Source organism: Thamnophis elegans, chromosome 17 (genome assembly GCF_009769535.1).
Source record: "Thamnophis elegans isolate rThaEle1 chromosome 17, rThaEle1.pri, whole genome shotgun sequence".
Lineage (NCBI taxonomy): Eukaryota > Metazoa > Chordata > Lepidosauria > Squamata > Colubridae > Thamnophis > Thamnophis elegans.
In genome coordinates this window covers 11,465,023-11,491,348 of record NC_045557.1, presented here as the reverse complement: position 1 = coordinate 11,491,348, position 26,326 = coordinate 11,465,023, and the positions used below count along the sequence as shown (strand labels likewise).

The 26,326-nt window shown below is 48.2% G+C and overlaps 3 protein-coding genes across 3 annotated transcripts in view; 1 reads left to right on the top strand and 2 right to left on the bottom strand.

The window, feature by feature from the left end:
• The window catches only part of LOC116519981 (vacuolar protein sorting-associated protein 51 homolog), a 26,318-nt gene extending 20,068 nt beyond the window's left edge, over positions 1 to 6,250 (bottom strand). Inside the window, exons 1-3 of the mRNA XM_032234106.1 lie at positions 5,999 to 6,250; positions 4,028 to 4,157; positions 2,526 to 2,672 (exon numbers count right to left, since the gene is read on the bottom strand). Coding sequence (XP_032089997.1) covers positions 2,526 to 2,672; positions 4,028 to 4,157; positions 5,999 to 6,193 — 472 coding nt within the window. The 5' untranslated portion in view covers positions 6,194 to 6,250. The remainder of the gene's footprint in view (positions 1 to 2,525; positions 2,673 to 4,027; positions 4,158 to 5,998) is intronic.
• Positions 6,251 to 10,550: 4,300 nt separating this feature from the next.
• On the top strand, positions 10,551 to 14,657 carry LOC116520178 (transmembrane protein 262-like). Its single transcript, XM_032234329.1, has 4 exons — positions 10,551 to 10,727; positions 12,043 to 12,142; positions 12,937 to 13,070; positions 13,391 to 14,657. Exons 1-4 carry the CDS (start codon positions 10,551 to 10,553, stop codon positions 13,493 to 13,495), a joined length of 516 nt encoding a protein of 171 aa, XP_032090220.1. The 3' UTR covers positions 13,496 to 14,657.
• LOC116520052 (zinc finger protein-like 1) lies at positions 14,088 to 26,156 on the bottom strand. Its single transcript, XM_032234198.1, has 8 exons — positions 25,996 to 26,156; positions 24,410 to 24,547; positions 22,950 to 23,061; positions 21,152 to 21,345; positions 18,266 to 18,341; positions 16,849 to 17,001; positions 16,038 to 16,167; positions 14,088 to 15,374 (listed from the first exon to the last, which is right to left on the bottom strand). Exons 2-8 carry the CDS (start codon positions 24,509 to 24,511, stop codon positions 15,191 to 15,193), a joined length of 951 nt encoding a protein of 316 aa, XP_032090089.1. The 5' UTR covers positions 24,512 to 24,547; positions 25,996 to 26,156; the 3' UTR covers positions 14,088 to 15,190.
• Positions 26,157 to 26,326: the final 170 nt, after the last annotated feature.

Genomic DNA, 26,326 nt, shown 5'->3' with positions numbered 1-26,326 from the left:
TTTCCCCTGACAATCTGGGTCCTCATTTTACCGACTTCTGAAGGACGGAAGGCTGAGTCAATCTTGAGCCGGTCACAATCGAACTTCCTGGTAGTGGGCAGAGTTTAGCCTGCAATACCCCCTTCTGAGCCCTGTACCAACGCAGCTTCCTTCCTTCTCATCTTCCTTCCTTCCTTCTCATCTTCCTTCCTTCTCCTTGTTTCCCTTCCTTCCTTCCTTCCTTCCTTCTCGTTTCTCTTCCTTCTCATCTTCCTTCCTTCTCGTTTCCCTTCCTTCCTTCTCGTTTCTCTTTCTTCTCATCTTCCTTCCTTCTCTTCCTTCTCATCTTCTTTCCTTCCTTCCTTCCTTCCTTTCCTTCCTATAGCACTTAGACTTATATATCGCTTCACAGTCCTTTTACAGCCCTCTCTAAGCAGTTTTCAGAGTCAGCCTATTTCCCCCGACAATCTGGGTCCTCACTTTACTGACCTCAGAAAGACAGAAAGCTGAGTCAATCTGATCTGGTGAGAATCGAACTGCCGAACTGCCAGCAGTTCGGCAGTCAGTAGAAGTAGCCTGCAATACTGCACTCTAACCACTGCGCCACCATGTCCCAATTTTGACCACAGGGGATGCGGCAATGGTCGTGAAAAATAGTCAAAACTCCCTTTTTCCCAGTGCCATTGTAACTTCGAATCATCACTAAATGAACTGTTGTAAGTTGAGGACTACGTTTACGCCAAATCTACATTCTACCCACCACCCTCATTGCTCTTCCAGAGTTCTTTGTCCTCTGCCCTTACGCTGGTTAGAATATAATGTAAGTTATAATGTAAGGAGCAACTTTTATAGAGACAGAGTTGATGGAACAAATCGAATTGCCGATAAACATTTGTTTAGTGACAATTCAAAGTTAACAACGGCACGGAAAAAGACGACCAGAGGACCGGGAGTTACTCTGGTTGCAGCATCCCCAGGCTCATGTGATGGGAATTCGAACTCTTGGCAACCTGGCCTGTAGTTACGAAAGTTGCACATTTCTGGGGCCAAAGAATCGCCGTTTGCGAATGTCCGATGAGGAAAGTCAACGGGGAAAGACAAGTGCGGCAATTTGCTTAACAAAGCCTTGCATAAAGGCGTCGCAGTGGGACACGGCTCCCGTAATAAGCGCCTCGCTTAGTGACGGAAGTTCAGGTCCCAGTTGCGGTCGGGAGCCGAGGTCTGTTTGTCATCAACTGGTTGGCTCCTGAGACAACAGGGCTGTTTGTGATGAAGATGGGGAATTATCTAAAAATAAGATTTTCGACGAATGAGATAGCTCTCATCTTGCAGCAGAGGTGACACAATATTTGTAACTACCGTACTTTTCCAATTATAAGACGCACCTGATATAAGACGTTTAGAAGAGGAAAACAGCAAGAAAAATGTTTTTGGCCTCCGCATGCCCCATTTTTGGCTGGGGGGGGGGGTTCTGCCCTTTTCCAGCCTTTTTCCTACCCATTTTCGAGGATTTTTTCAGCCCTTTTTCAATGCATTTCTGGCCCATTTGGGGGGGCTTTTTTCAGCCCATTTTCGAGGCTTTTTGGGCCTGTTTTTGAGGCTTTTTGGGCCCATTTTTTGGCCTGTTTTTTAAGCTTTTCCCAGCCCACGCACTGTACAGTAGAAGCCATTTTACAGCAGTACACTAGAAGCCATTTTAAGGCACACCAGGCTGTATCTTAACAGAATACAGACCCCGAGGGCTGTTAGGGGTATCTTACTCCCACAGTATTTGTTTCCAGAGAGTAAGTCATCTTTGTACTACACACGTTTTTATATATATATATATATAGATTAACCTATCTGCCTAAACTCTCCTTTGGGTTTGAAAGGAAATGCATAATTAGAACAACAGCCTGACTCTATGCTTCACTGAATCTTATTGTAGAGCAGATTATGGCTCCTTTATGACTTGTGGACTTCAACTCCCAGAATTCCTCAGCCAACCAGGAATTGACTGGCCGGCAGCTAAAAGTCGTAAAAGAGGCCATCGTTTCCCATCCCTGTTATAGACCATCATTTTCTTTTAATGACTCCACAATCCCTTGAGGGGTGGAGTCTGGGCAGCTGAGTGTTTACTGGTCAGATGCCCTTCCCTGTCGCCAATACGGAGTTTTGTTCGGCAGATCTATTCTCATTGTGCCCAGAGAGAGAAATATCTGCCTCTACCGAGGATCAAACTCACAGGCTCCTGATGGTAAGGCGAGAGCGCCACCTCTAGGCCACTCATCCCTATCACAGACAGACCGAGGATATTAAGCCTCCCGTATCCTTTTGGTTGACCCAAGGAAATTCACGGTTGCCATTGTATCCTTTGGTCTCCTGTCCCTCGAAAACAGTGTTTCTCAACCTTGGCAACTTGAAGATGTCTGGACTTCAACTCCCAGAATTCCCCAGCCAGCATTCGCTGGCTGGGGAATTCTGGGAGTTGAAGTCCGGACATCTTCAAGTTGCCAAGGTTGAGAAACACTGCTCTAAAAGCACCCGGCCGTGCCAGACACACCCACCTGACAGCTTGGTGATCTGCTCATGCTGATCCTGCAGGGTCCCACTGATGCTGGCGCTGAACTTGGTGATCACGGCCATGTTGGCGGCCAGGCAATCCATCTCGTCTTCCATCTTCTTGAAGTCGTTCTTCATCTTGCGGATTGTATCTAGCGGGGGGGGGGGAGGAAGCAAAAGGAGTAATGGAATGACAGAGTGGGAAGGGACCTTGGAGGTCTTCTAGTCCAGCCCCCTTTGCTCAAGCAGGAGACCCTGTACCACTTCAGACAGGCGGCTGTCCCTTCTTAAAAACCTCCAATGATGAATCATCCATAACTTCTGTTTAATTGCCCTGTCAGGAAATTTCTCCTTACTTCTATGTTGCTTCTGCCCTTGATTAGTGTCCATCCATTACTTATTGTTCTGTGACTAGGTATACTTTTGTACTACTTAGTGAACTGGAGTGAAAGGGGCTGAACACCATGTAGAAAATAGGCTATCTACAGCAGGAGTCACCAACCTTTCGGACCTCAGGGACCCCTAAATTCATAATTTTAAACCACTAATATGATCTGCCTAATGACCAGCTGGGTGGGTGGGGCTCGGTGGTCATGTGACTGGGTGGGCATGGCCAACTCCATGTCACTCACATTGAAGGGCGCCTCTCCGGCCTCTCCTCACCCCTCTCCTCCCGGCCACTCCTCGCCTGGAAGGAAGCAGTTGCTAGAGCTAAGCAGCCACCAGGAGGAAGAGTTGGCAAAACAGCTCAGTTCAAATTGGATCTGACTCGCGGTTCTGTGGGCGTGGCTTGGTGGGCATGGCAAGGGAAGGATACTGCAAAATCCCCATTCCCTACCCACCCCACTAACCTGCTTCCCAGCTCCTATTCGGGGCAACAAAAGAATATCAGCTGGAAGGTTGAGGGGCAGCCTATTTGCCGGTTCCGAACTACTCAAAATTTCTGCTACCGGTTCTCTAGAACCTGTCAGAACTGGCTGAATACCAACCTCTGGGTGGAAAGCTGAGTCAATCTTGAGCCGGTCAGGATCGAACTGCCGACAATGAGCAGAATTAGCCTGCAATACTGCATTCTAACCACTGTGCTGCCACTAAAATACTCACAATAAGGCAGGACAGTAGAGACATATTTCAGTAGGTTTTTTTTCCCCTCCATAGAGAATATGTCCCAAAGCATTGAAGCCACTACAAAGAGGGCTGCAATCTCACCCAACAGAGTGCGCACAGCTTTACTACGTGAGACAACCCAGGAGCAATAAGCAAACAGAGGTCTCTAATAGTGTTTTTATCTACAAAAGAATATATACTATACATACACATACTACAGGCAGAGGTCAAACAATTAGTAATTACAGCAGGGGAAAAAACACACACCCTAACAGTGCCGCTTTTACAGGCTCTTAAAGGGGTAACAGCCAAAAACCTTGCTGACTCATTTACATCATTGCATCAGCTGGTCAGCTCTTAGATCACTGCCCTGACAAGGGAGTCCCCTTCCTCAAATTACCTGTGGCAGAGATGAACTTGTTGTAATTCTCATAGACCAAGGTCTGCATGTCGCTATCCAGCGCTCGGATCTGCTTCACCATGTCTGTCTCACAGTCCATCAGATGAGCCAAGGGGCATTCCTTCCGCAGCTGGTAGAAGGGAAAAAGAGATGTTTGCTGGTGGCAGCAGAAAATAGTTTTTCTTGATTCTTTTGTCTTCATTGCAAGATCAAGAGATTGGCAGAGAAAGGCCGAATCCCAGTCAACATCTCCAGAGAGGGAGGGGCTCATTAGGGAAGGCTAAGACTCTGATGTGTGGTTTTTGGAGTTTTTTTGCAATAGAACTTATATACCACAGTGCTTTTACAGCCCTCTCTAAGTGGTTTACAGAATCAGCCTCTTGCCCCCAACAATCTGGGTCCTCATTTTACCCACCCTGGAAGGACGGAAGGCTGAGTCAACCTTGAGCCAGTCAGAATCAAAGGGGAAGAAAGGAAGGAAGGAAGGAAGGAAGGAAAATAACAATAACACTTAGACTTATATACTGCTTCATGGTGCTTTCCAGCCCTCTCTAAGGAAAGAGGGAGGGAGAGGAAGGAAGGAAGGAAGGAGGGAAGGAAGGAAGGAAAATAGCAATAACACTTAGACTTATATCCTGCTTCACAGTGCTTTCCAGCCCCCTCTAAGTGGTTTACAGAGTCAGCCTCTTGCCCCCCAAAATCTGGCTCCTCATTTTACCCACCTCGGAAGGACGGAAGGCTGAGTCAACCTTGAGCTGGACAGGATTGAACTTTAGGCTGAGGGGCAGAGTCAATACTGCAATCTACCTACTGTGCTACTCCGGCAAGACTAGCATAGCAAGAGCACTTAGACTTATATACCGCTTCACAGAGCTTTTACAGCCCTCTCTAAGCGGTTTACAGAGTCAGCCTCTTGCCGCCAACAATCTGGGTCCTCATTTTACCCACCTTGGAAGGACGGAAGGCTGAGTCAACCTTAAGCTGGACAGGATTGAACTGCTGGCAGTTGACTTGCAACCCTGCATTTTAACCACTAAGCCACCACCGCTCTGATTTTATAGCTCCCGTCACATTAATTCCAAAGTCCAGACTTTAAAGCATGAAATAATAGGAGGAGGTCTTCTAGTCCAGTCCTCTACTCAAGACCTATGCCATTCTGTCCAGTCTCTTCTTAAAAACCTCCAGTGATGGAGCACCCGCAACTTCTGGTGGCAAGTCGTTCCACTGGCTAATTTTTCTTACTGTCAGGAAGTTTCTTTCTTTCATTCCACGTTGCTTCTCTCCTTAATTAAGTTTCCATTCGCTGTTTCTCGCCTGCCTTCAGGTGCTTTGGAGAAGGGGTTAAAACCCTCACCCCACGCCCACCAGATTGTGCTGTCAATCTAAAGATTTCCTCTCTACCTGGCACCACTCGCTGTTTTGAACCCAGGGCCCACCAGGACGGATGGAGGGTAGCTTCCATACCATCCTCCAACCTCCTGGCTAAGACACTGAGCTTGATGCTCAGAAAGTTTCAGCGGTTCTAATACAGGTTTCCTGCATGCGCAGGGGGTTGGACTAGATGACCTCCAAGGTACCTTCAACTCTGTTACTACCTCCAAGGACCAAGATTGGAGAATTTCAAGTAGGAACTGGACAACCAGGAGGGAATAAGGACTCCTGTCTCTGGGTTGGACTAGATGACCTCCTGGGGTACCTTCCAGCTTTAGGATTCTATGGCCAAAAGGGACCATGGGGGTTGTAGTCCGCCCTGGAGCAGGGGTCTCCAATCTTGGCAACTTTAAGCTTGGTGGACTTCAACTCCCAGAATTCCCCAGCCAGCTTTTCTCTTAAAGGGACAACAGATTCTCTGGCTGGGGGATTCTGGGAGTTGAAGTCCTCCAGGCTTAAAGGCGACGCCAAAGGGGTCCTGCGGGCCTTCTGCGCATGCGCAGATTCCCCTTCGGGAATAGGGGCGTGTCCCAAGCCCACCTTGGTGAGGTAGGCTTCCGGGTCGAAGTGGGGCCCGTTGATGTCAATGGGGCCGCCCAGGTCGCCCCTGGACGGGTCGGCCAAAGCCTCGCCCGCCGGGTCCGGCAGCCCGTAGTAGAGCTTGAGCATCCCGTGTGAACGCCGCTTCCCTCCAGAAGCCTCCGGGTCGCCTTCGGACTGAGCCGCCGCCGCCATGGGGAAAGAAAAAAGAAACACCTCTTGGACTGGCTTGGCCACGCCCCCCGCGGAGCACTTCCGTCGTCCCCGAGGAAGTCCGCCTGCGTCTCCATGGAGACGCGCCCGCTCCTCGCTCTTCCGGAAAAGTTCCGCGCGATCGAGTTTAGCCTAGAGCGTCAAAAGGGCTGCTCACCCCGGGCTCCTCGCTGGTCACGAGCTCCTGGCGGCCTGAAACGAATAGGCGGGGGGGGGGGGACGCGCCCATAGCCATGGCAACCTTTTAAATCTTTTTATGGCCTCGCATGGCGATATTTACAGGGCGTTGATGCTTCTCTGTTTATTGGTACACCGCCCAGAGTCTCTCTGTGAGGAAGATGAGCGGGTTTTGTATCTGTGTGCATATACCTATCATCTACACAAACATGCACACACTCTTGTGTGAGTTGTACAAATATATACACACCTGCGGATACATACATACATACATACATACATACATACGTATGTATGTGTGTGTATGTATGTATGTGTGTGTGTATGTGTGTGTATATGTATGTATATGTGTGTGTGTGTATATGATATACACTATATTGCCAAAATATCACACACACACACACACACACACACATATATTCAGTTTTAACCATTTAGTGGGGTCCTTTTTAAAAAATATATATTTTTATTCTTACAAGTTTTTGTGCATCAATTCTTAAGATTAAGAATAACATCACTGGTTTTGCATTAAACATAACTGAATATTTCACTCTCATTGAGCATTATGTGTTCAATTAATATTCTTTCATTTGTAACAATCCTTATTTCCTTGAATTCATAATTCAAGAAAATAATTCATAATTATCTATCAAATAACAATCTTTAAAGTATTATAATATCACCATTTAGTGAGATCCTTGATGTTTGTCGACTTTTTACACACACACAAAATATACAAAAAGTATATGTAATTTGTATGCATAGATGTGTGTGTGTGTATATATATATATATATACGCACACACCATTTGTCATATTTGCATACACTATGATTTTATATACATACACGTGTGTGTCTTTATATGTATAAATGTTCATACTCAGTTACCTTATGTATATCTGCATACACACTTTATATACATATATATATATATACATACGTACATACATACACACATATACACACACACACACACACACGTATATATATTTGTATATTGTATACATATATGTCAGTGGTGGGTTCCAGAGGGTACACCCTATACGTGCGTACTGGTGCCTACCGGAAGCAGCAGCCACCGTACCGGAACCATGCTTTGGAGGGCCTGCCTGCCCTCGTTCCTTACCTGTATTTGAAAGAAACGGGTCATTTGCGCACGCATGCACGCACAACGTACAGCTCCTGCGCAATGCCCCGGCAAGCAGCTGGAGCATCACAGGTGGTGAGTGCGCACCTGTGCCCGTGGTGGATGCCCGGCCCCGTTGCAGTATACCAGTTGCAACAGGATCCGGAACCCACCATTGATATATATGTATATATACGGGCATACTTTCTGTGTTGTATCTGCATACATACACTTTATATAGTTTTATACATGTATATATACACAAACACACAAGTAGTCCTCAATTTACATTAATTCGTTTAATGGCTGACTTGCATTGAAAATTTGCATTGCAAAAAGCTTTCACACCATTTTTCACAAGACGGCTGCAGCATCGCCATAGTCACGTGGTGGTGGGGATCCTAAATCCAGTAGATTTTCGAACAAAAGAGTAGGGTTGTGTGAGAGCTTGAAGGTCTTCTAGTCCAGCCCCTTTGTTCGAAGTAGGAGACCGCCTCCCATTCCAGACAAATGGCTGCCCAGCGTTTTCTTAAAAGCCTCCAGTGATGGAACACCTACAGCTTCTGGAGGCCACTTCTGTTCCACTGATTAATTGTTTTCGTTGTCAGGACATTTCTCCTTAGTTCTAGGTTGGATCTCCCCTTGATCCGTTTCCATCTATTACTTCTTGTCCTGCCTTCTGGTGCTTCGGAGATCAAGTCAATCCCCCCTTTGAGACAACCCCCAATTACTAGAAGACAGCTATCATGCCATCTCTACTCCTTCTCTTTTGTTAGACCAGACATACCTAATTTTCTCAATTGTTCGTTGTGAGTTTTAGCTTCCAGACCCTTCATCATCTGTTCTGACCTAAGCTTCCATGTAAAAATCACATTCTTAGTCCCCCAAACCCTGTGGTTTTTTTGAACGGCTGTAAATTATGTTCATTCACATCCCGTAATGATTCACAAATAGTCCGTGAAGAGTCCGACTGAAGTCTGCCACAGTCTTTCAGGGTAAGGCTGATAAGCGCCCACCTTTATCTCCCTTGAAACGCTGCCAGAGACCTAATTGGCAATTCGCTTTGCAAGGCCACAAGGAGCACAGAGTCAAAACAGAGCTTCAGAGTTTAAACTGATCAGAACGAACAAAATTGCTTCCTGCAAAGGCTCACTTGCATTTGCTCATCTTTTATGTCTTATGAGAGGAGCCAATCATCTCCAAACCTTACTCCCGAGTCGCCCCCTTTATCCTAACTGTTCTTGCCTTCTGGCAGCTCTGCACGTGCGCACACTGGGAACAGGCTCCAGCTGTTCCTCTGCCTCACTGATGTCCGAAGGCAGCTGATAACTGTCAGACGGCCCTGGCCCCCTCTCTGCCTCTGACACAGAGCCCTCCTCAGAGCCTTCCCCAGACTCCAGGACTGGCCCAGTTTCCTCCCCAACCCTCCTCACTATCCGACTTTGCTGCCAGCTCCGCAGGTCACCAATGGACCACAACATCACTTTCTTGCTTCTCTTTGCACTTTTTCTAGAGCCTGAACATGGTTTTTGTATTGTGATGACAAGAATTGCACGCAGTATTCCAAGTGTGGTCTCCCTTTTTTGGAAAGTTGCCTCTCTCTTGAAAGAGCTTGTCCCTCCATCGCTGCAGAGGTTAACCCTTGGACCATGATTTCCTACACACTTTGTCAGCATTACTTATCCACAGTGCTTGGATGTCTTCGGAGCTTGCATTGGCCATCGGTACTTACTATCAGGGTTCCAAGTAATAAACCCATAGTAAGCAAAACTCCAAGGCAGGTAGATTCCTCAAAGGATAGCTTTCATTAGATATCTCACATTGGCACGTATCTGGTGAAAACCAACTCTGAAGGTTCCCACAGTTTTCACCTAATTAATTTTGTTACTTTTCTCAAAACAATCAGTCGCATTGCCACCAGCAAGACTGGCGAAGATGTTCAAGGATAAATCGGCTAAATGTTGGAAATGCCACCGTACACCTGGAGCGTAATAACATAAAGTATATGGTGGACATGCGTAGAAGCAAGAAAATATTTGACTAAAGAACACACGTGGCTCGAAAAGATGATACAACAACACAAAGACTTAAAATCAAAAATATACCTGATTTCACCAGAAACTTACAGTAAAGAAAATGTATTTTTGATAACTCAAGTTATAACAGCAGCTAGGATTGTATTTGCACAAAATTGGAAAAGCAAAGAACTTCCCACAGAGGAGAATGTGATTAGGAAAACAGTAGAATGTGCAGAAATGAACAAATTAACACTGGCAATTAAAGAGAAAGAACTGATTATTACACTATATGGGAAGTATTTTATCAATGGTTAAGAGAATAAACTTAAAAATTAGAAGTAAAATTACCTGTCTTAAAATGTATTAATTAGAGTTAACATAACTAATAGAGTTAAATAAATTAAGAAGAGGATTGTTATAATATCAAACATGTAAAATTGGCATTAAGTTGGAATAGATAAATAATGAATATGATTGTAAAACTTAACTGTTATCGCACAAAAATTTTACCTAGACGACACGCTGCTAAATGGATTGTTTGTGTCAAGAAAAAACAAAAAACAAAAACAAAAATGCCAATTTTAAAAAAATCAGTCAGTCATATGGTCCAATCACGGCGTTGTTTGGTTGCCTGGTGACATCACTCCTCCTTCCTCTGACCCGGTGTGAGAATGACCTTGGTTCCTAAGAGTAAGTTTTGTTTTGACTACAAAATCGCAGCTATCTCTAATCCCCTCTCCCTGTCCCTCAGCCCCAGTGTGGTGACACGGAAGCCTCCAAGATGGCTTCGGTCAGGTCAGCTTCAGGGTTGACACCTGCTGTCGGGTGATGATGCCCGATACCCATCTGCTTTGGGGAAAAAGGCTGCCAATCGTCCGGCTTCTAGAACCTCTGCATCCTTATGACTTCATCATAAGGTCAGGATCTCTGAAGACACCTCTTGTGCAGACCACCTCCAGGGCGGGCCTCCTTCGTCGCAGCTCCCCTAAGAAGAACCCAGTTGCCTATGATAAAGCAAATGGGCTCATGGAAGGACCCCTTCCTCACTGTCACCTTCCCAAGCAAGGTCATCTTCATCATTAGCTCATGGGTTCTCTTCGTCATCAACCTCGGAGTGATCATCGGGGACCTCTACCACTTCCTGGTCTCTCAAAGAGGCGATCTCATGAGCTTCCACTTCACCGTATCGCTGCTGGTAAAGATTCTCCCTTCCCCTCTTTTGCAATTCAGTTGTTTCCCACAGAGGGGAATAGATGACCTCTAGCTGGGCGACCAGGGAAAATAGATCCACCACAGCCTTTACAGATTAACAGAATTGGAAGGGACCTTGTAGGTCATCTAGTCCAACCCCCAGGCTCAAGCAGGAGACCCTGCACCCTTTCTGACAGAGGGCAGTCCAGTCTTTTCTTGAAAGCCTCCAGGGATGAAGTTCCCAGAAGGCAACTTCTCTTCCGTGGGTTGATTGTCCTCCATGTCAGGAAATTCCTCCTTATTTCCAGGTCGAATCTCTCCTTGGTCAGTTTCCATCCATTCTTCCTTCTCTGGCCTTTAGGGGCTTTGGAAAATAGCTTGACCCCCTTCCTCCTCTCTGGGGCAGCCCCTCAAATATTGGAAGATACTCTCCTGTCTCCCCTGGTCCTTCTCTTCCCTAGACCAACCAGGCCCAGTTCCTGCAACCGTTCTTTGTATGTTTTAGCCTCCAGTCCCCTCATCATCAAGGTTGTTCTCTGCACTTTTTCTAGAATCTCCACGTCTTTTTTTATAGTGTGGTGATCCAAAGTGGATCACAAATTTGATCAATCAATCAACGGACAGGCAGAAAGTGTATCTAACCCAGTGTTTCTCAACCTTGACAACTTGAAGATGTCCGGACTTCAACTCCCAGAATTCCCCAGCCAGCGAATGCTGGCTGGGGAATTCTGGGAGTTGAAGTCCGGACATCTTCAAGTTGCCAAGGTTGAGAAACATTGATCTAACCCCATTCTGCTCCTTTTGGGTGGCAATTTTGCTGGGAGAGTCGGGCTGTCAGGCTGCAACGAGGATGGATCTCGGCAAGGTGTCGACTTTTTTTTCAGGACATGTGGTGGGCAGTTACAAAATGGCCAGCGTTTCCCACAAGGCCAACTCCTCTCCCATGATGCCCTTTGCTGTTCCTGAAAGCCCTTGTGGTGGTGGTGTGTATGTGTGTGTCTGTGTGACTCGAGGCATCCCTGTAAAATCAGGGGACCCCAATCTTGGCCATTTGAAGACTTTTGTGGACTTCGGCTCCCAGAATTCCTCAGCCAGCCATGCTGAGGAATTCTGGGTGTCGAAGTCCACAAGTGTTGCCAAGGTTAGCGACCCCTGCTGCGAAGCGACAGGGTGCGAGAGGCCACTGTTGCCTTCCTATTTTCTTCTACAAAAAATTAAAATATTTTTTTTAAAACATTGGAGAAGGGAGGAGAAAAGCTCGGCTCTTTGCAACGGGAGAACCATTCATTTCCCCTTGTTCTTCTTTGGGTTTCTCACAGTTCTCCCACGTGACGAGCTTCTACTTGGCTCTCATAGCCAGCGTCTACACCATGCAAGCGGATGATGGCTTCTTGACGTGCTTGTCCCTGACCTCCTTAGGTAAGATGATGATCAGGAGGAGGAGGAGGAGGAGTTTCCCAGGGTAACAAGCCAGCTTCTTTTAGCTACTGCTTAAGTTTCCAACCCCTCCACCATCTAGGCTGGTGTTCCCGAATCTTTGGAAAATTTAGAAGTCTTGACTTCAAATCCTAGGACTCCCCAGCTGGCCTACTTTAAGAGGGATGGGCTTCTGCTCCCAGGATTTCCCAGACATATGTGAACTTCAACTCCCAGAATTCCCCTACTGGCATGCTTTAAGAGGGATGGGCGTCTGCTCACAGGATTTCCCAGACATATGTGAACTTCAACTCCCAGAATTCCCCAACTGGCCTACTTTAAGAGGGATGGGCTTCTGCTCCCAGGATTCCCCAGGCATATGTGAACTTCAACTCCCAGAATTCCCCAACTAGTGTACTTTAAGAGGGGTGGACTTCAACTCCCAGAATTCCTCAGCCAACATGCTTTAAAAGGTGTGGACTTCAATTCCCAGAATTCAGCGGTGCTTGTTAGAGAATTCTGGGAATTGAAGTCCACACTTCTTAAAGTTGTCGAGGTTATGAAACTATGATCTAGGCCCTACGTTCATTTCCACCCCCCTCCACCGCAATCGATTTTCCAAACTGTGAGAATTGAAGTCCATGTCGTGAACAGGCCATGGTTGCCCAACCTGGTTTAGTGATTAAGGCACCAGAGTAGAAAGCAGGAGATGGCGAGTTCTAATCCCGCCTGAGGCACGAAACCCGGCTAGTGGCTTTTGGCCAATTACCAGATGATGAGTTCTAATCCCGCCTCAGGCATGAAACCTGGGCGGCTGATTGGACCAACCACCAGGGGATGCAGGAATGCCAACTGGGTGATTGGGGGCCAGTCCCTCCTTTTCAGTCCAATCCGCTACACAGGATTGTTATGGGGAAATCACCAGGTGTCTGTGAGTTCTAGTTCCGCCTTAGGCAAGAAAGCCAGATGGCTGACCTTGGGTCAATCACCAGCAGACAGTGAGTTCAAACCCCGCTTTAGCCCTAAAAAAGCCGGCTGGGTGATTTTGGGCCAATCACTAGGAGACAATGACTTCTAGTTCTGTCTTAGGCACCAGCTGGGTGACTTTGTACCCGGCTGTCTTTCAGCTTGGCCCACCTCACAGGGTTGTTGTTGCTGCTGGGAAACCAGGAAGGTCGGTTGGATATGTTCCCTGCCTCGAGTTATTTGTCAAGATAATAAAAAGTGGAGATATCCATGAATGAATGAATAAATCGATATATTTTCCTTTTTCATCCAGTCGCGAATTTCTCTCTGTACCTGGCCCGATTCTGGATGGACTATCTCACCATCGAGTACAGGGAGGAAAAATACTAATGATCGGAAGGAAGCAGGGATGAGACGAGAGAAGCCAAAAAAATTGAGAGGGGTTTCTCCCCCAACTCCCACTCACCCCCAAGCTTGTTCACGTTATCCTAGCCGGTAACCTCTGAAGGACGGAGCAACGAAGGAGTAACTACCACCCTTTAGGATCAGCCAAGAGTGTTTAATAGAACATTAACCAATGTCTCTATTGCTTCGATGTGCCAGAGATTTGCACGCTCACCGCCCTACATCGGAAGAATCCAGAGGCGAGAAATAAACCCTGCAGGAAATTTCAGAGCTGTCCTTCGAACCGGTCCCCAAACCTTTCCAAAATGGGGCCCCCCTGCAAAGGATGGCAACCACACCCTTCTTGATCGGACATCTGGGATGAGAGAGACTTTCCTCCACTGGGTGCCCCCCCCTGCTTTCCCCCAAAAATGGACTGGGACCGTCGCTTTCTGCTGGAGAAGGGGAAAAAGTGGTTTTGGAGAGGACAAGGTTGAGGCCACTCTTTCTGGAAAAACCTAGAGCCTGAACAGAGTGGAGATGTTGCTAGAGGACAAAAGTGTGGGGCATAAGATAATAATGGCCTCCTTTTTTAATTTGACGTGTAACTCCTGGCTTATGAAGGGAAGCGATTCCTAAGCACCGAGGCGCCGTTGCCTTCTCATCTCCGCAGCACTTCGAGCACCTGCCCATCAAACCCTGGACCTTTTTCAACCTCTGGGTTGCAGAGAAACTGTGTGGAGGCAGCCTTTGGTCCTACAGGATGGGCCCCCAAGCCCGAGGGGGCCTGGAAGACACACGTTGTGCCCTCCCCCAAGACATCCCGTATCTAGCAGGTAATTAGAAGTGGCGGAGAAAGGCCGGAAACTAGTTGTGTTAACGGAAAGGACCGAAGTGGGGTGCAAACAGATGTTGCTTCAGCTTTGATAGAGCCCCCTTTTTTTTGGGGGGGGGAGTGTATGGGGGTGGAGCTTTGGCGTTCCCGCAACCAAGACAAGCTTGCACAGAAGCATCGAAGTGGATTTAGGAGATGAGGTCTTGTTTCTTGATGGAGAACTTCACGAACTTGGCCGTACTTTTTTGTAAAAATTGCTACGGGGTGGGCGTGGCGACAGTCCCCCCCCCCAGTTCTGTCGATCACGCCCGCCTCAAGCAACTTACTTCAAAGAAGGAAAACAAAGCAATGAGGAAACTTGACCCCTAAGGAAAAGTAGGCTTCTGCCTGGCTCGAGTGGAAGCCGAGTTGTGAGAAGAGAGAGAAACGGGGGCTTCTTTTGCCCATCCACCTACTGAGTAGGAGCGAGGGAAGGAAACGAGAAATGGGAGGCCCTGTTCTCTTTAAAATTGCCAGTTCCATCCTGTCCCTCCACTGCACACTAGTCCTTTCTGCCTAAAGCTGCCCATCAGGGCAACAACATTTGTTGTTTACAATTCGGGGAGGAGGAGGAGGAAGAGAAAGAGATGGGCCATCTTTGAACTGGTATACCTTCATCCAAGCTTCCAAGGTGTCCCCAACAACCTTGTTTGTCCAGGCTGGGAAGCTGACGGAGACACACACGCACACCGAGTAGTTGCAGCCCCAGGCCTCCCTCTCTCCCTCCCTCCCTCTGGGGGTGCCATTCTGCCAGCTGCCAAGAGGAAGAGCCCAGAGTGTGGGGTACAGGGCCAACATGGTGAAGGAGAGGCCGGCCCCTACTCAAACTACTGTCCCACTCGGATGTTAGGGTTGAACTTGGGGTCTAGGCTGGGGTCGTTGTCGGCCGAGGCCCGGCCTACTTTCATCATGACGATGACGAGCGTCAGGAAGCCGATCCCGCCGATTAGAAGGAAGATGACGAACCGCTGCATCAATGACCGCGGCTGCTTCCGGGTGCCGAAACGATTCCTGCCGGCAGAAGGAGAGAGGAAATGGAACTGCCCCGTCCTTTTGAGGTTCTGAATTTGTTCCTGCCTACTGGGGGTGCTTTCGAAGTGTTGGCTGGCTCGCCGCAGGATCTCCTGCGCCAAGGAGGGGGTGGGGGGAAAGAATGAGGAAACTTGCCAGGAGAGACTCCAGAATAATCAAGAGAGCAGAACCCAAAAATATTCCAAAGTCCACCAGATCTGAATCGGACCTGCTTGGAATCGCAACAGTGTTTTTCTCCAAAAGGCGACGGGATCCCCCCCCCCCCCCAAGGTTTCGCTTCTCATCCAAGAAGCCGATTCAGTTCTGGATGAGAAGTGAAATGTTTAAACTGAGGAAGTCCAGTTAGTTACCTTTGGAAAAAGTAACTGAGCTGGAGGACCGAAGCGTCTCCATGGACATTCAAACCCACTCAGAAGCCAGGCGGAGTTTGGCACCATAGTGAGAAGAGCCGTTTTTCAGGCTCTGCAACAGTCAGCGCAAAACCAAGAGGAAAACGAGCGCTCCCATTTCGCTTTGTGACTTTCCTCCCGTCGCTCTCGGTCCCTTTCAAAATCTCTGCGGCTGTCTTTACTGCAAGCACCTCCCGGGGGAGATCGGTTCCCAAACCAACAAGCCTTTGGGAAGTGTTTCACGGGGACTCACTTGAGCAGCTGGGCGAGCCAGCTGAGCGTCGGCCTCCGGCGGTATTTGTCCTCGTCGAAGTCGATGGTGGTGTTCGAGTCCTGGCCGACGCCGGCTTCCCGGGTGTCGTAAATTTTCCGTGACGAGGAGGCTGCAGGTGAAGAGAGACGAGAAGGGGGGAATTAACAACCCTTCCTCCACCTCCCCCAAAACTCTGCATAATCGATTATAGGAAACCAAGTGAGAACGGTACAGCGGTATCATGTAAACGCGATGTTATGAATCATGATGGTAAAAGGAAAAAGAGGGAGGAGAAACGGTCAGGGAAAGGAAAATGTGCATCTTGGACAATTCTCCCCATTATGCAAACTGTCCAAAGGATGCTTAAAATTCTTCTTCCTTGTCCTTCTGTAGGATATGGACGAGCCAGCCACAGCACGGAGATATTTCATGCTTTATTCTCCTTCCTCTTTATTTTTTGGAGCTTTTTTTCACCCCCCCTGTATCCCTGGAGAAATTACAAGTAGAAGTGGAAAAAAAAAAAAACCCCAAAACTCCAAAGTCCTTACGAAGTTTCTTGGGAGTTTTTTGGGAGGGGTAAAAATGAAGGTTTTACGCAATGCTTTATCAAATAAAGGCACTCAGATTTTAAGCAAGGATAACTCAACAATCAAAGGTCAACAAAATACGCCAACATCTCTTGAGGATACGGCTGCAAGCAAGGTCACCACGCCTCCCTCCCCAAATTGATTTATCTCCCTCCGTCACCCACCCACCCACCCCACCCCAAACGCAGCTGCCGACTTTGCCCTGACGGTGAGAACGTCTCTACCTGCGTCACTCATGCTGACGATGGTGTGCTGGTCGGACACGCCGCCATTCTTCAGATTTTGCGGCTGCTGTGGCGGGGACTCGAAGTTGCAGCCTGTGCTGTAGGCGAAGGCCGAGGCCGTACTCTGTGGGGCAGCATCTTCTGAATTTAGGGCTGCGGGAGGGAGAAGGAGAGCTTGAGATCCAAGGGAGAACTGTTTTTTTTTTTTTTTTGAGACGTTTAGCATTTAGTGTTGCTGCTAGATGTTAAACTGAGCTTTCTGGGAATTATAGGACTGTCTGCGTTTATGTAGGCTGCTCAGCCTACTGAGAAGGCAGCACTTAAAATCAGTGTATGAATCAATAAAGTAAGAGATAAAGTGGCCTGATTGTGGCTGAATTTAGGTCCTGGGTTTTTAAAAACCATTTAAATGTATTGTTTTATCGTGTAAAACAGACAAAAGGAAACGAAGCAACGAACAACAACAAAAATATAGTGTACAAATAAAGAGGGAAAAGTGATTAAAATTTAATATTTAACATAAAAGATCTGCCCTGGCTAAGTGCTGAAAGAAAAGAAAAAGCAATACATTATCCCCCCCTTTATTTATTTATTTATTTATTTATTTATTTAGGTAGGTAGGTATATAGACAGATAGTTATGATAATTGATAGATGATAGACAAATACAAACAGATAGACTAGATAGATAGATAGATAGATAGATAGATGATAAATAGGAGATAGATAGATAGATAGATAGATAGATAGATAGATGATAAATAGGAGAGATAGATAGATAGATATACAGATAGATAGATATAGATAGATGATAGGAATTAGATAGATAGATAGATAGATAGATAGACAGACAGACAGACAGACAGTAGACAAATACAGAGATAAAGATGGATGGATTGACAGACAAACAGATGATAGATAAATACAAACAGATAGACAGAGAGAGAGATGAGATAGATAGATGGGTAGGTAGATATAGATACAGGCAATAGACAGAGATAGATGATATAGATAGATGGACCGACTGATGACAAATACAAACAGATAGACAGAGAGATAGAGAGATAGACAGACAGACGATAGACAAATACTTAGATAGATGATAGATGGATGCACAGATGCCGTCATCCCCATCTCGTTCTTTATATAGTTTCTTCACCTTAGCAGTTTTTAAGACGAGTGGACTTCAACTCCCACAATTCCCCAGCCAGCTCAGCTATTGCCAGTTCGCTCAGGGACCTGTTGCGCCCATGCTTGATGTGCATGTGCTTGCGCAGCACTAAAAAAAATGCTTCTGCGCATGCCCAGAAGCAAAAAACGAGGTCCCTGTGGCGGCGTGGAGAGAACTGGTTCGGGGGCGTGGCACTTACTACCGACTCGGCCGAACCGGTAGGAACTCCCCTCTGCCATATACTCACCTGTGAAACTGGACCAGTCGCTGCCCTCTGAGGCGTTGTGAGCATCCATCTCGTGACTCACTTCTGTTTCGTCAATCTGAGCAGGCAAAAAACCAAAATCAAAATTCAGGTTAATCACCGGGCGGGATCTGGAAAGAAAGTCAAAAGCTTTGATTTGACTCTTGAAGAGGAACATCCTGGACAATGTTTGTTTGCTGGTTTGTCAAATTTCTTGGCCTCCCATCTTATCTTAAGGTAACTCGAGGCCAGGGATGGCTAACTTTTTAGCCACTGCGTGGCGGAAGCACGTGTTCGTGCCCACCCATAATGCAATGTGCACGTGACCCCCTCTGCATGCCACGCCCCCCGTGCATGGACATGGGGGTCCCCCTCCCCCCTGTGCATGCACGCGCTACACCCCCCACGCCCCATTCTGGCCTCCCTGCAGCCTCCTGGGACCTGCCCCCGCCATGCATGCACACGCTTCTCCCGCATGCGCCCTCCCATGCATGCATAGCAGAGACCCAAAGACCAGATAGCCAGTGGGAGGCGCGTGCGTAGTGGAACAACGGCTCGCCTGCCTGCAGGGAGGGCTCCGTGTGCCCCCCTGTGGCACAACAGAACAGGCTCCGTCTTGCAGGAGGTTTCCAAACCAGGGTTGGTTAGCTGTTACAATATCCAAGGTGATTTAGCGCATGTTTGCACCGAAGAGGGCTGGCCTGGATGACCTTTAAGGTCACCAGGATCAACTGAACTATCGGTAAAAGGACCAGGAAAACCTTGCGTCCATCCTGGTTCTCCTTGACCTCTCAGCGGCTTTCGATACCATCGACCATGGTATCCTTCTGCGACGACTGCGGGAGGTGGGAGTGGGCGGCACTGTTTTGCAGTGGTTCTCCTCCTACCTCTCGGACAGGTCGCAGTCGGTGTTGGTGGGTGGGCAGAGATCGTCCCCGAGGCCCCTAACATGTGGGGTGCCACAGGGGTCGGTCTTGTCCCCCCTCCTATTTAACATATACATGAAACCGCTGGGCGAGATCATTCGGAGGCACGGGATAAAGTATCACCAATATGCGGACGATACTCAACTGTATCTGTCCGCCCCGTGCCAACTCAATGAAGCGGTGGACGTGATGGAACAGGGTCTGGAAGCTGTTAAAGACTGGATGAGAGCAAACAAACTGGTGCTCAACCCAGACAAGACCGAGTGGCTGTTGTGTTTTCCTCCCAATAATTTGACCACCGTACCATCAATCAGGCTGGGGGGACAAAATTTATACCCCTCAGATAGGGTCCGCAACTTGGGAGTCCTCCTGGATCCACAGCTGAGTTTTGATCACCATCTATCGGCTGTGACCAGGGGGGCATTTGCCCAGGTTCGCCTGGTGCGCCAGTTGCGGCCCTACCTGAATCGGGAGGCTCTCACGACAGTCACTCGAGCCCTTGTGATCTCTAAGCTGGAATACTGCAACGTGCTCTACATGGGGCTGCCCTTGAAGAGCACCCGGAGACTTCAGCTAGTACAGAACGCGGCCGCGCGAGTGATTGTGGGCGCACCTCGGTTCGCCCACATAACACCTATCCTCCGCGAGCTGCGCTGGCTGCCTGTGGATCTCCGGGTGCAATTCAAGGTCTTACTTACCACCCATAAAGCGCTCCATGGTAGTGGATCTGACTATTTGAGAGACCGCCTTCTGCCAATAACCTCCCTGCGTCCCATCAGATCGCATAGAGCGGGCCTCCTCCGTATTCCATCCGCCAGTCAGTGCCGACTGGCGACTACCCGGAGGAGAGCCTTCTCAGTTGCTGCTCCGACGCTATGGAACAATCTCCCCGTGGAGATTCGTACCCTGACCACAGTCCAGGCCTTCCGTACAGCCCTCAAGATCTGGCTAGCCCGTCAGGCCTGGGGATAAACTCTTCCGCCCCTCCCGAATGCTGAGAGAATGTTGTGTTTTTAGTATTTTTCAGTTATTGCACATTTCTTTTTATGTTTTGTCTTCACTCCCCTTCCTCGTTATTGTAAGCTGCCCTGAGTCCCCTCAGGGAAAAGGGCGGCCTATAAATGCTATTAAAATCTGAAATCTGAAATCTCTTTTAAAGGAGCTTGCTCCCTGACTAGGACGGAAGCTGCCAAGTACCGCATTTTCCGGAGTATAAGACGCACCAAGATTTTGAACAGGTGAATTTTTTTAAAAAAGATTTTGCACTTTGCAGGTCTCCCAAACTCTCTGCACGCCTCATTTTTTGTGAAAAACGGGGCATGCAGAAAGTTTGATAGGCCTGCAAATTGCTCCTGGCGTCTGGGGGCAAAAACGGCCTCTTTTTTTGCAAAAAACAAGGCATGCATAGCCTTTGGGAGGCTTGTAGAGTGCTCCGGGGGTGGGTGGGCAAAAACGAGCGAAAAATGGGCCATTTTTTGCTCGTTTTTGCTCTCCTCAGCCCGCAGGAGCACTCTACAAGCCTCCCAAAGCCTATGCGTGTCCATTTTTGCAAAGGTTGCGAGGTTTCGGGAGGCCAAAAATGGTGTATTCAGTGTATAAGACGCAACCAGATTTTCACCCTCTTTTTTGGGGGGGGGGTGCGTCTTATACTCTGAAAAATACAGTAATAATAGGGAGGTTGTCTGCAGGGATTACCTTTTTAAACAAAATGAGCTACTTTGTGTTTTTTTTAAATGGACAAAATCAAAGGCTGGGAAACTTGGGTCTTGAACCTCAATCTCTGCTTTTAACAGAGATCAGTCTGTCAGTTTTCCTGAGGCGCTCTCAATCGCTGGTGGGGGAAGGAAAAAATCGACAACAATCTGGATTCATTTCAAAGGGGATTAAAGTTTTAACTAAACCTGGCACTGTGAAAAATGGCTCAAGAAGCAGCTCAGCGATATGGCAGGACTCCATTTCTTACCAGGGGAAGCCGGAGTCCGGCCCGAGCCCAGTTGACGGTCGAGAGCTTCTCTCGGAGGGCAGAAGCAACCGGGCTGACCAAGTTGGTGGGAGGGAAGATGGGGCCCTGGCACGAGGGACACTGGTAGCCAGCGGGGGCTGTGTTCTGCGGCAGCTGGTTGGCCATCTCATTGAGGCAGGACCAATGGAAGAGGTCTGGGGAGAAGAGGAGACGTTAAAGCAAAGTCCTACCTTGGAGGGGCTGTGCAAAGGAGATACGCCATCATTATGGTCGTGGTTGCCCCAAAGGTGCTTTTCCATAAGGCAACTGGACTTGGGTTTTTTTTTTAAAAAAAATCTATATGTATAAAAGGCAAATACCACACACTCATCACCAAATCTTCAGAACTGTAATGCTTACAAACTTAAGAGCCGAGGTGGCGCAGTGGTTAAATGCAGCACTGCAGGCTACTGCTAGATCAGCAGTTCAGCGGTTCAAATCTCACCGGCTCAGGGTTGACTCAGCCTTCCATCCTTCTGAGGTGGGTAAAATGAGGACCCGGATTGTTGGGGGCAATATGCTGACTCTCTGTAAACCGCTTAGAGAGGGCTGAAAGCCCTATGAAGCGGTATATAAGTCTACTGCTATTGCTATAAACTTGAAATTTGGCACGTATGTTCCTCTTGGCTTCTAGGTGCTCGCTAAGAAAGGATTTTTCAAAATGCCAATCAGATCATTAGCATTTCTTATCATTGTGAAGTTTCCAAAAGATGACCTAATTAATTTACGAGCCCCGAGACAAAGTTCAAAAGAAATCCATTCATTTATTAGGATCAACATTTCGGCATGTTCTTCTGCAGAGCTGAAACTGATTAATGCTGTAATGGTGTCTGAACTTTACCCCTGAATCCCCTCCCTTCTGTCTGTGTCATAAATCGCATCCACCAACAAGGTGCTGCGGCAGGCTATGAAGGTGCGCATTTCACACGTTTGACTCTGGCCAAAAGTATGCATGGCATTCTCCTCCCTTTTCTCTCTCTTTTATGTCAACTTGATAATAGTCATGGAAACACATTTCAAGTTGACAGCCATATTATTAACACACTCTGATGCTAAGGAGCTAGACGTTCTACTCCCCCTCCCCACCTGAAAAGCACTCTATTCCAACTGCCACTTTATATCTTTAGACTGGAGATAAGATGGTGTACATTGGGGAAACAAAACAGCCACTTCACAAACACATGGCACAACATAGGAGAACAAAACCATCCGGACAAGAGTCAGCAGTCTATCTGCATTTAAGAGACAAAGGCCTCTCTTTTGAAGACGGCAAAGTTCACATTTTGGACAGAGAGGACCGCTGGTTTGAAAGAAGTGTGGTCCAAGAGGCCACCTGTGTCAAAATTGAACAGCCCTCTCTCAACAGGAGAGAGAAGGATACGACATCATCTATCTCCAGTCTGCAACACAGTCCTTTCAGCCGTTCCAAGAAGCCCACACACCCATTTGCACCATTCATGGGACACAGAGAAACCTCCAAGTGGCCTCAAGGACCCTCTAAAAAGGATGCAAACGACCAGCTGCCTGCAAGGAATATAAATCCTTCCCTTCCCCACCACCCCGTCAGAGCTGAAGAAGCTTCTTGGACGGGAAGCGAAACGTCTCCAAAGAAAAATCAGAAACTCCAGTTGCCTTTTGGGAAAAAAAAAGGACCTTTGGGACATTCTTAGGTTGATGAATCCCCTGTCCCAGAGGGCGTTTTGGGGAGCCACAGGAGGGGAAGCCTCTCTGGCACAAGGCCCAGAGAGTTTCTACTGACCGTAACATACAAGCCGAACCGTCTCTTTGTTGGAAAGTAACGCATTGCACAACCGGCAGTTGGGATTGTAATCGCTGTCTTGCAGCCACTGTAGGTAGGACTGGACGATGCACTGGGGGGGGAGGAAAAACAGGGGGGAAATAAATAAAACAATGGTTGTCAAAGGCAGCAGGTGGAAATTGAGAGGGAGGGGAGCCTGTTCATGTCACAGAATGGAAACAGCCTCTTATTTCAGTTTTTAAGGCGATTTGTAACAATCAAGGTCTAACACAAAATTAGTATGCATCTTGTTCTGGACAGCCATAAATCAGATTCTAGTTGACTCAGCCTCCCGTCCTTCTGAAGTCAGTAAAATGAAGACCCAGATTTTGGGGGCAAGAGGCTGACTCTGTAAACCGCTTAGAAAGGGCTGTAAAAGCACTGTGACGCAGGATATAAGTCTAAGTGCTTTTGCTATTGCCCTCCCTCCCTTCCTTCCTTCTTTCCTTCCTTCCTGTTAGAATGCAGTATTGCAGGCTAACTCTGCCCACAATCAGGAGTTTGATTCTGATTGGCTCAAGGTTGACTCAGCCTTCTGTCCTTCCGAGGTGGGTAAAATGAGGACCCAGATTGTTGGGAGCAAAAATGCGGACTTTGCAAACCGCTTAAAGAGGGCTAGAAAGCACCGTGAAGCAGTGTGTATAAGTCTAAGTGCTTTTGCTATCTTCCTTCCATCCCCCTCCCTCCCTCTTTCTTTAGAGAGGGCTATGAAGCATGGTGAAGCAGTATATAAATCTAAGTGCTATTGCTATTTTCCTTCCTTCCTTCCTCCTCCCCTCCCTCCTTCCTTAGAGAGGACCACAAAGCACTGTAAAGCACTGTATAAATCTAAGTGCTATTGCTATTTTCCTCCCTCCCTCCCTCCTTCTTCCTTCCTTAGAGAGGACCGCAAAGCACTGTATAAATCTGCTATTGCTATTTTCCTTCCTTCCTCCTTCCTTCCTTAGAAGGCTGGAAAGCACCGTAAAACACTCTATAAGTCTAAGAGGTATTGCTATCTTAAACATTCAAAGAGCCATTTGGTCCTGTTTCCCACAGAAAAGAAAAAACACGGGGAGCCACAAAACCCTGACTTATTTCCTGAGCGGCCACAAAACTAGCATTACGTAGTTGAATTAAACCTTCTGTTTTCTTCTGAAACTTTTCTTGGATTTATCCATGGTTGGCCTACTGGGGGTTGAAAAGCTCAATAAATTGCCTGTCGGCGGGTGTCGCACACTGTGTATTTTGAGTGACGGGGAGCCGCAGCAGAGGGATGAAAAAGCCACATGCGGCTCCGGAGCCGCAGGTTGCCGCTCCCTGTCTTAGGTCCTTTCATATACGTTGACGGGTGGTTTCATACCCTGCTTGTACCCGGGCACCCACCCTTCTGATTTCTCTTGTTTCAAAGCATCTGCCTTCCCTGTGCTATTCCCATTTACCTTGGCGTGGTTAGCGACAATGCAGTTCTCGCACACGTTCACCCGGTGCTCAAAGCAGAAGAGGTTGGTGACCTTCCTCTTGGGACATTTGCAGAGCCCCATTGTAGTCGGCGCAGGGGTGGCTTAGCCCGAGAAGAGCTGGAGAAAGAGGACACAGACAGAGGGATTACCTGCACAGGTGTTCTGACCCAGGTTTCCTTAGAAAGCAACGTCCTGTTACCAGTGCAGAGCGATGATACAAATTAGGATCCAACTAGCACGAAAGAAGCCCTGATCAAGAGAGCACCTGCAGCCCAGGGTTGAACTGTGGTTGCTCTCTGAGCTTGGTGGTTTCCTTGCAGACGTTTCATGACCCAGCTAGAGAACATCACCAGTGCTAGAAGGGAGTGGGGTTTGCTCCCTGTTTATGTGCAAGTGTCGGTGGGAGTGTTCTTGGTGATTCCTAGACTAAGCTATTGTTTAGTGTTTGTTTGTCTGAGCTGGTAGTCCCTTAATTGTAACTCTGTTTACTGCTTGATTGTCAGAGAGGCAACCTCACTTCTTTCTAGCACTGATGATGTTCCCTAGTTGGGTTATGAAATGTCTGCAACAAAAAAAAAACCCACACACCAACCTCAGAAAGCACCAGGGATCCCATAGTCCTTTTCCTCCTTCACAAATCTCCTTCCCTTCTAGCATTGATGATGTTACATAGTTGGGTAATGAAACATCTGCAAGAAAACAACCAAGCTCAGAGAGCACCAAGGACCTCACAGTCCTCCTCCTCCTCTCCACAAACCCCACCCCCTTCTAGCACTGATGATGTTCTCTAGTTGGGTCATGAAGTTGGGTCTGCAAGAAAACAAGCCCAGAGAGCACCCAGGACCACTCGTGTCAACTCTGAGCTATAAATATTCTCCTTTATTGCTCTTCCTCCTCCTTTCCACACACTCCCCCTTCCCTTCTAGTACTGAAGATGTTACCTGGTAGGGTCATGGAATGTCTGCCACAAAACAGCCAAGCTCAGAGAGCACCAAAACACCCCATAGTCCTTTTCCTCCTCCACCTCCTCCTCCATTCTGCAAACCCTACTCTCTTCTAGCATGGATGATGTTCCCTCGTTGGGTCATGAAATGTCTGCAAGAAAACAAGCTAACCCTGAGAACACCCAGGACCCTACAGTCCTTTTCCTCCTCCTCCTCTCCACAACCCTCCTTCCCTTCTAGCACTGATGATGTTACCTGGTAGGGTCACGAAACGTCTGCAAGAAAACCACCAAAGCTCAGAGGGCAGCAAGGACCACTCCCCCCCCCCCAACAGCAGAATTACTTATTACCTAACAGGGCAGCTCCATGACTGATATCTGACGGGCATCCAAACCCGCCCGCCGTAACTCCGAAGCAAGTTCGATCTGATTGGGAGGGGCGGATTCCCCGGCCACCCTCCCCCTGGGGCTGCAATCAGGGCAACCCAGCCCCATCATCCCCGGCCCTCCTGGCCATCAAAGCCCATCACTCTCCCCCCCCAAGCAGGACCCAGGGGGGGTCCACGAGATCATATAGCCGGTCCCCTCCCCGCAACCACGGTGGGGGGGGGGTATACCCTACCTGCCTCCCTTGGCGAAGAAACCGTCCCGGGGCGGCCCAGGCGCCGGTAAGCTCGTCGCCGGAGCTGCCCAACCGCCTCTGGCTCTCCCTAGCCGGGGCCGGTCCTCGGGCGAAGTGCGAGGCCCAAATGTCTCCGCCGCCTCCCTCCGGCCAGCTGCCACGTCTCTTCCGGGAACGTCGCGCTCTGTTTGCGTCACGCCGGCCGCTCTCTCTCTCTCTCTCTTTCTCTCTCTCTTTCTTTCTCTCTATCCTCTCTCACTCACTCACTTCCTGCCCCCGCCTTCCCTCCCAAAGATGGCGCCGGCCGCTCGGTTGCGCTTTTCCGGCGGTC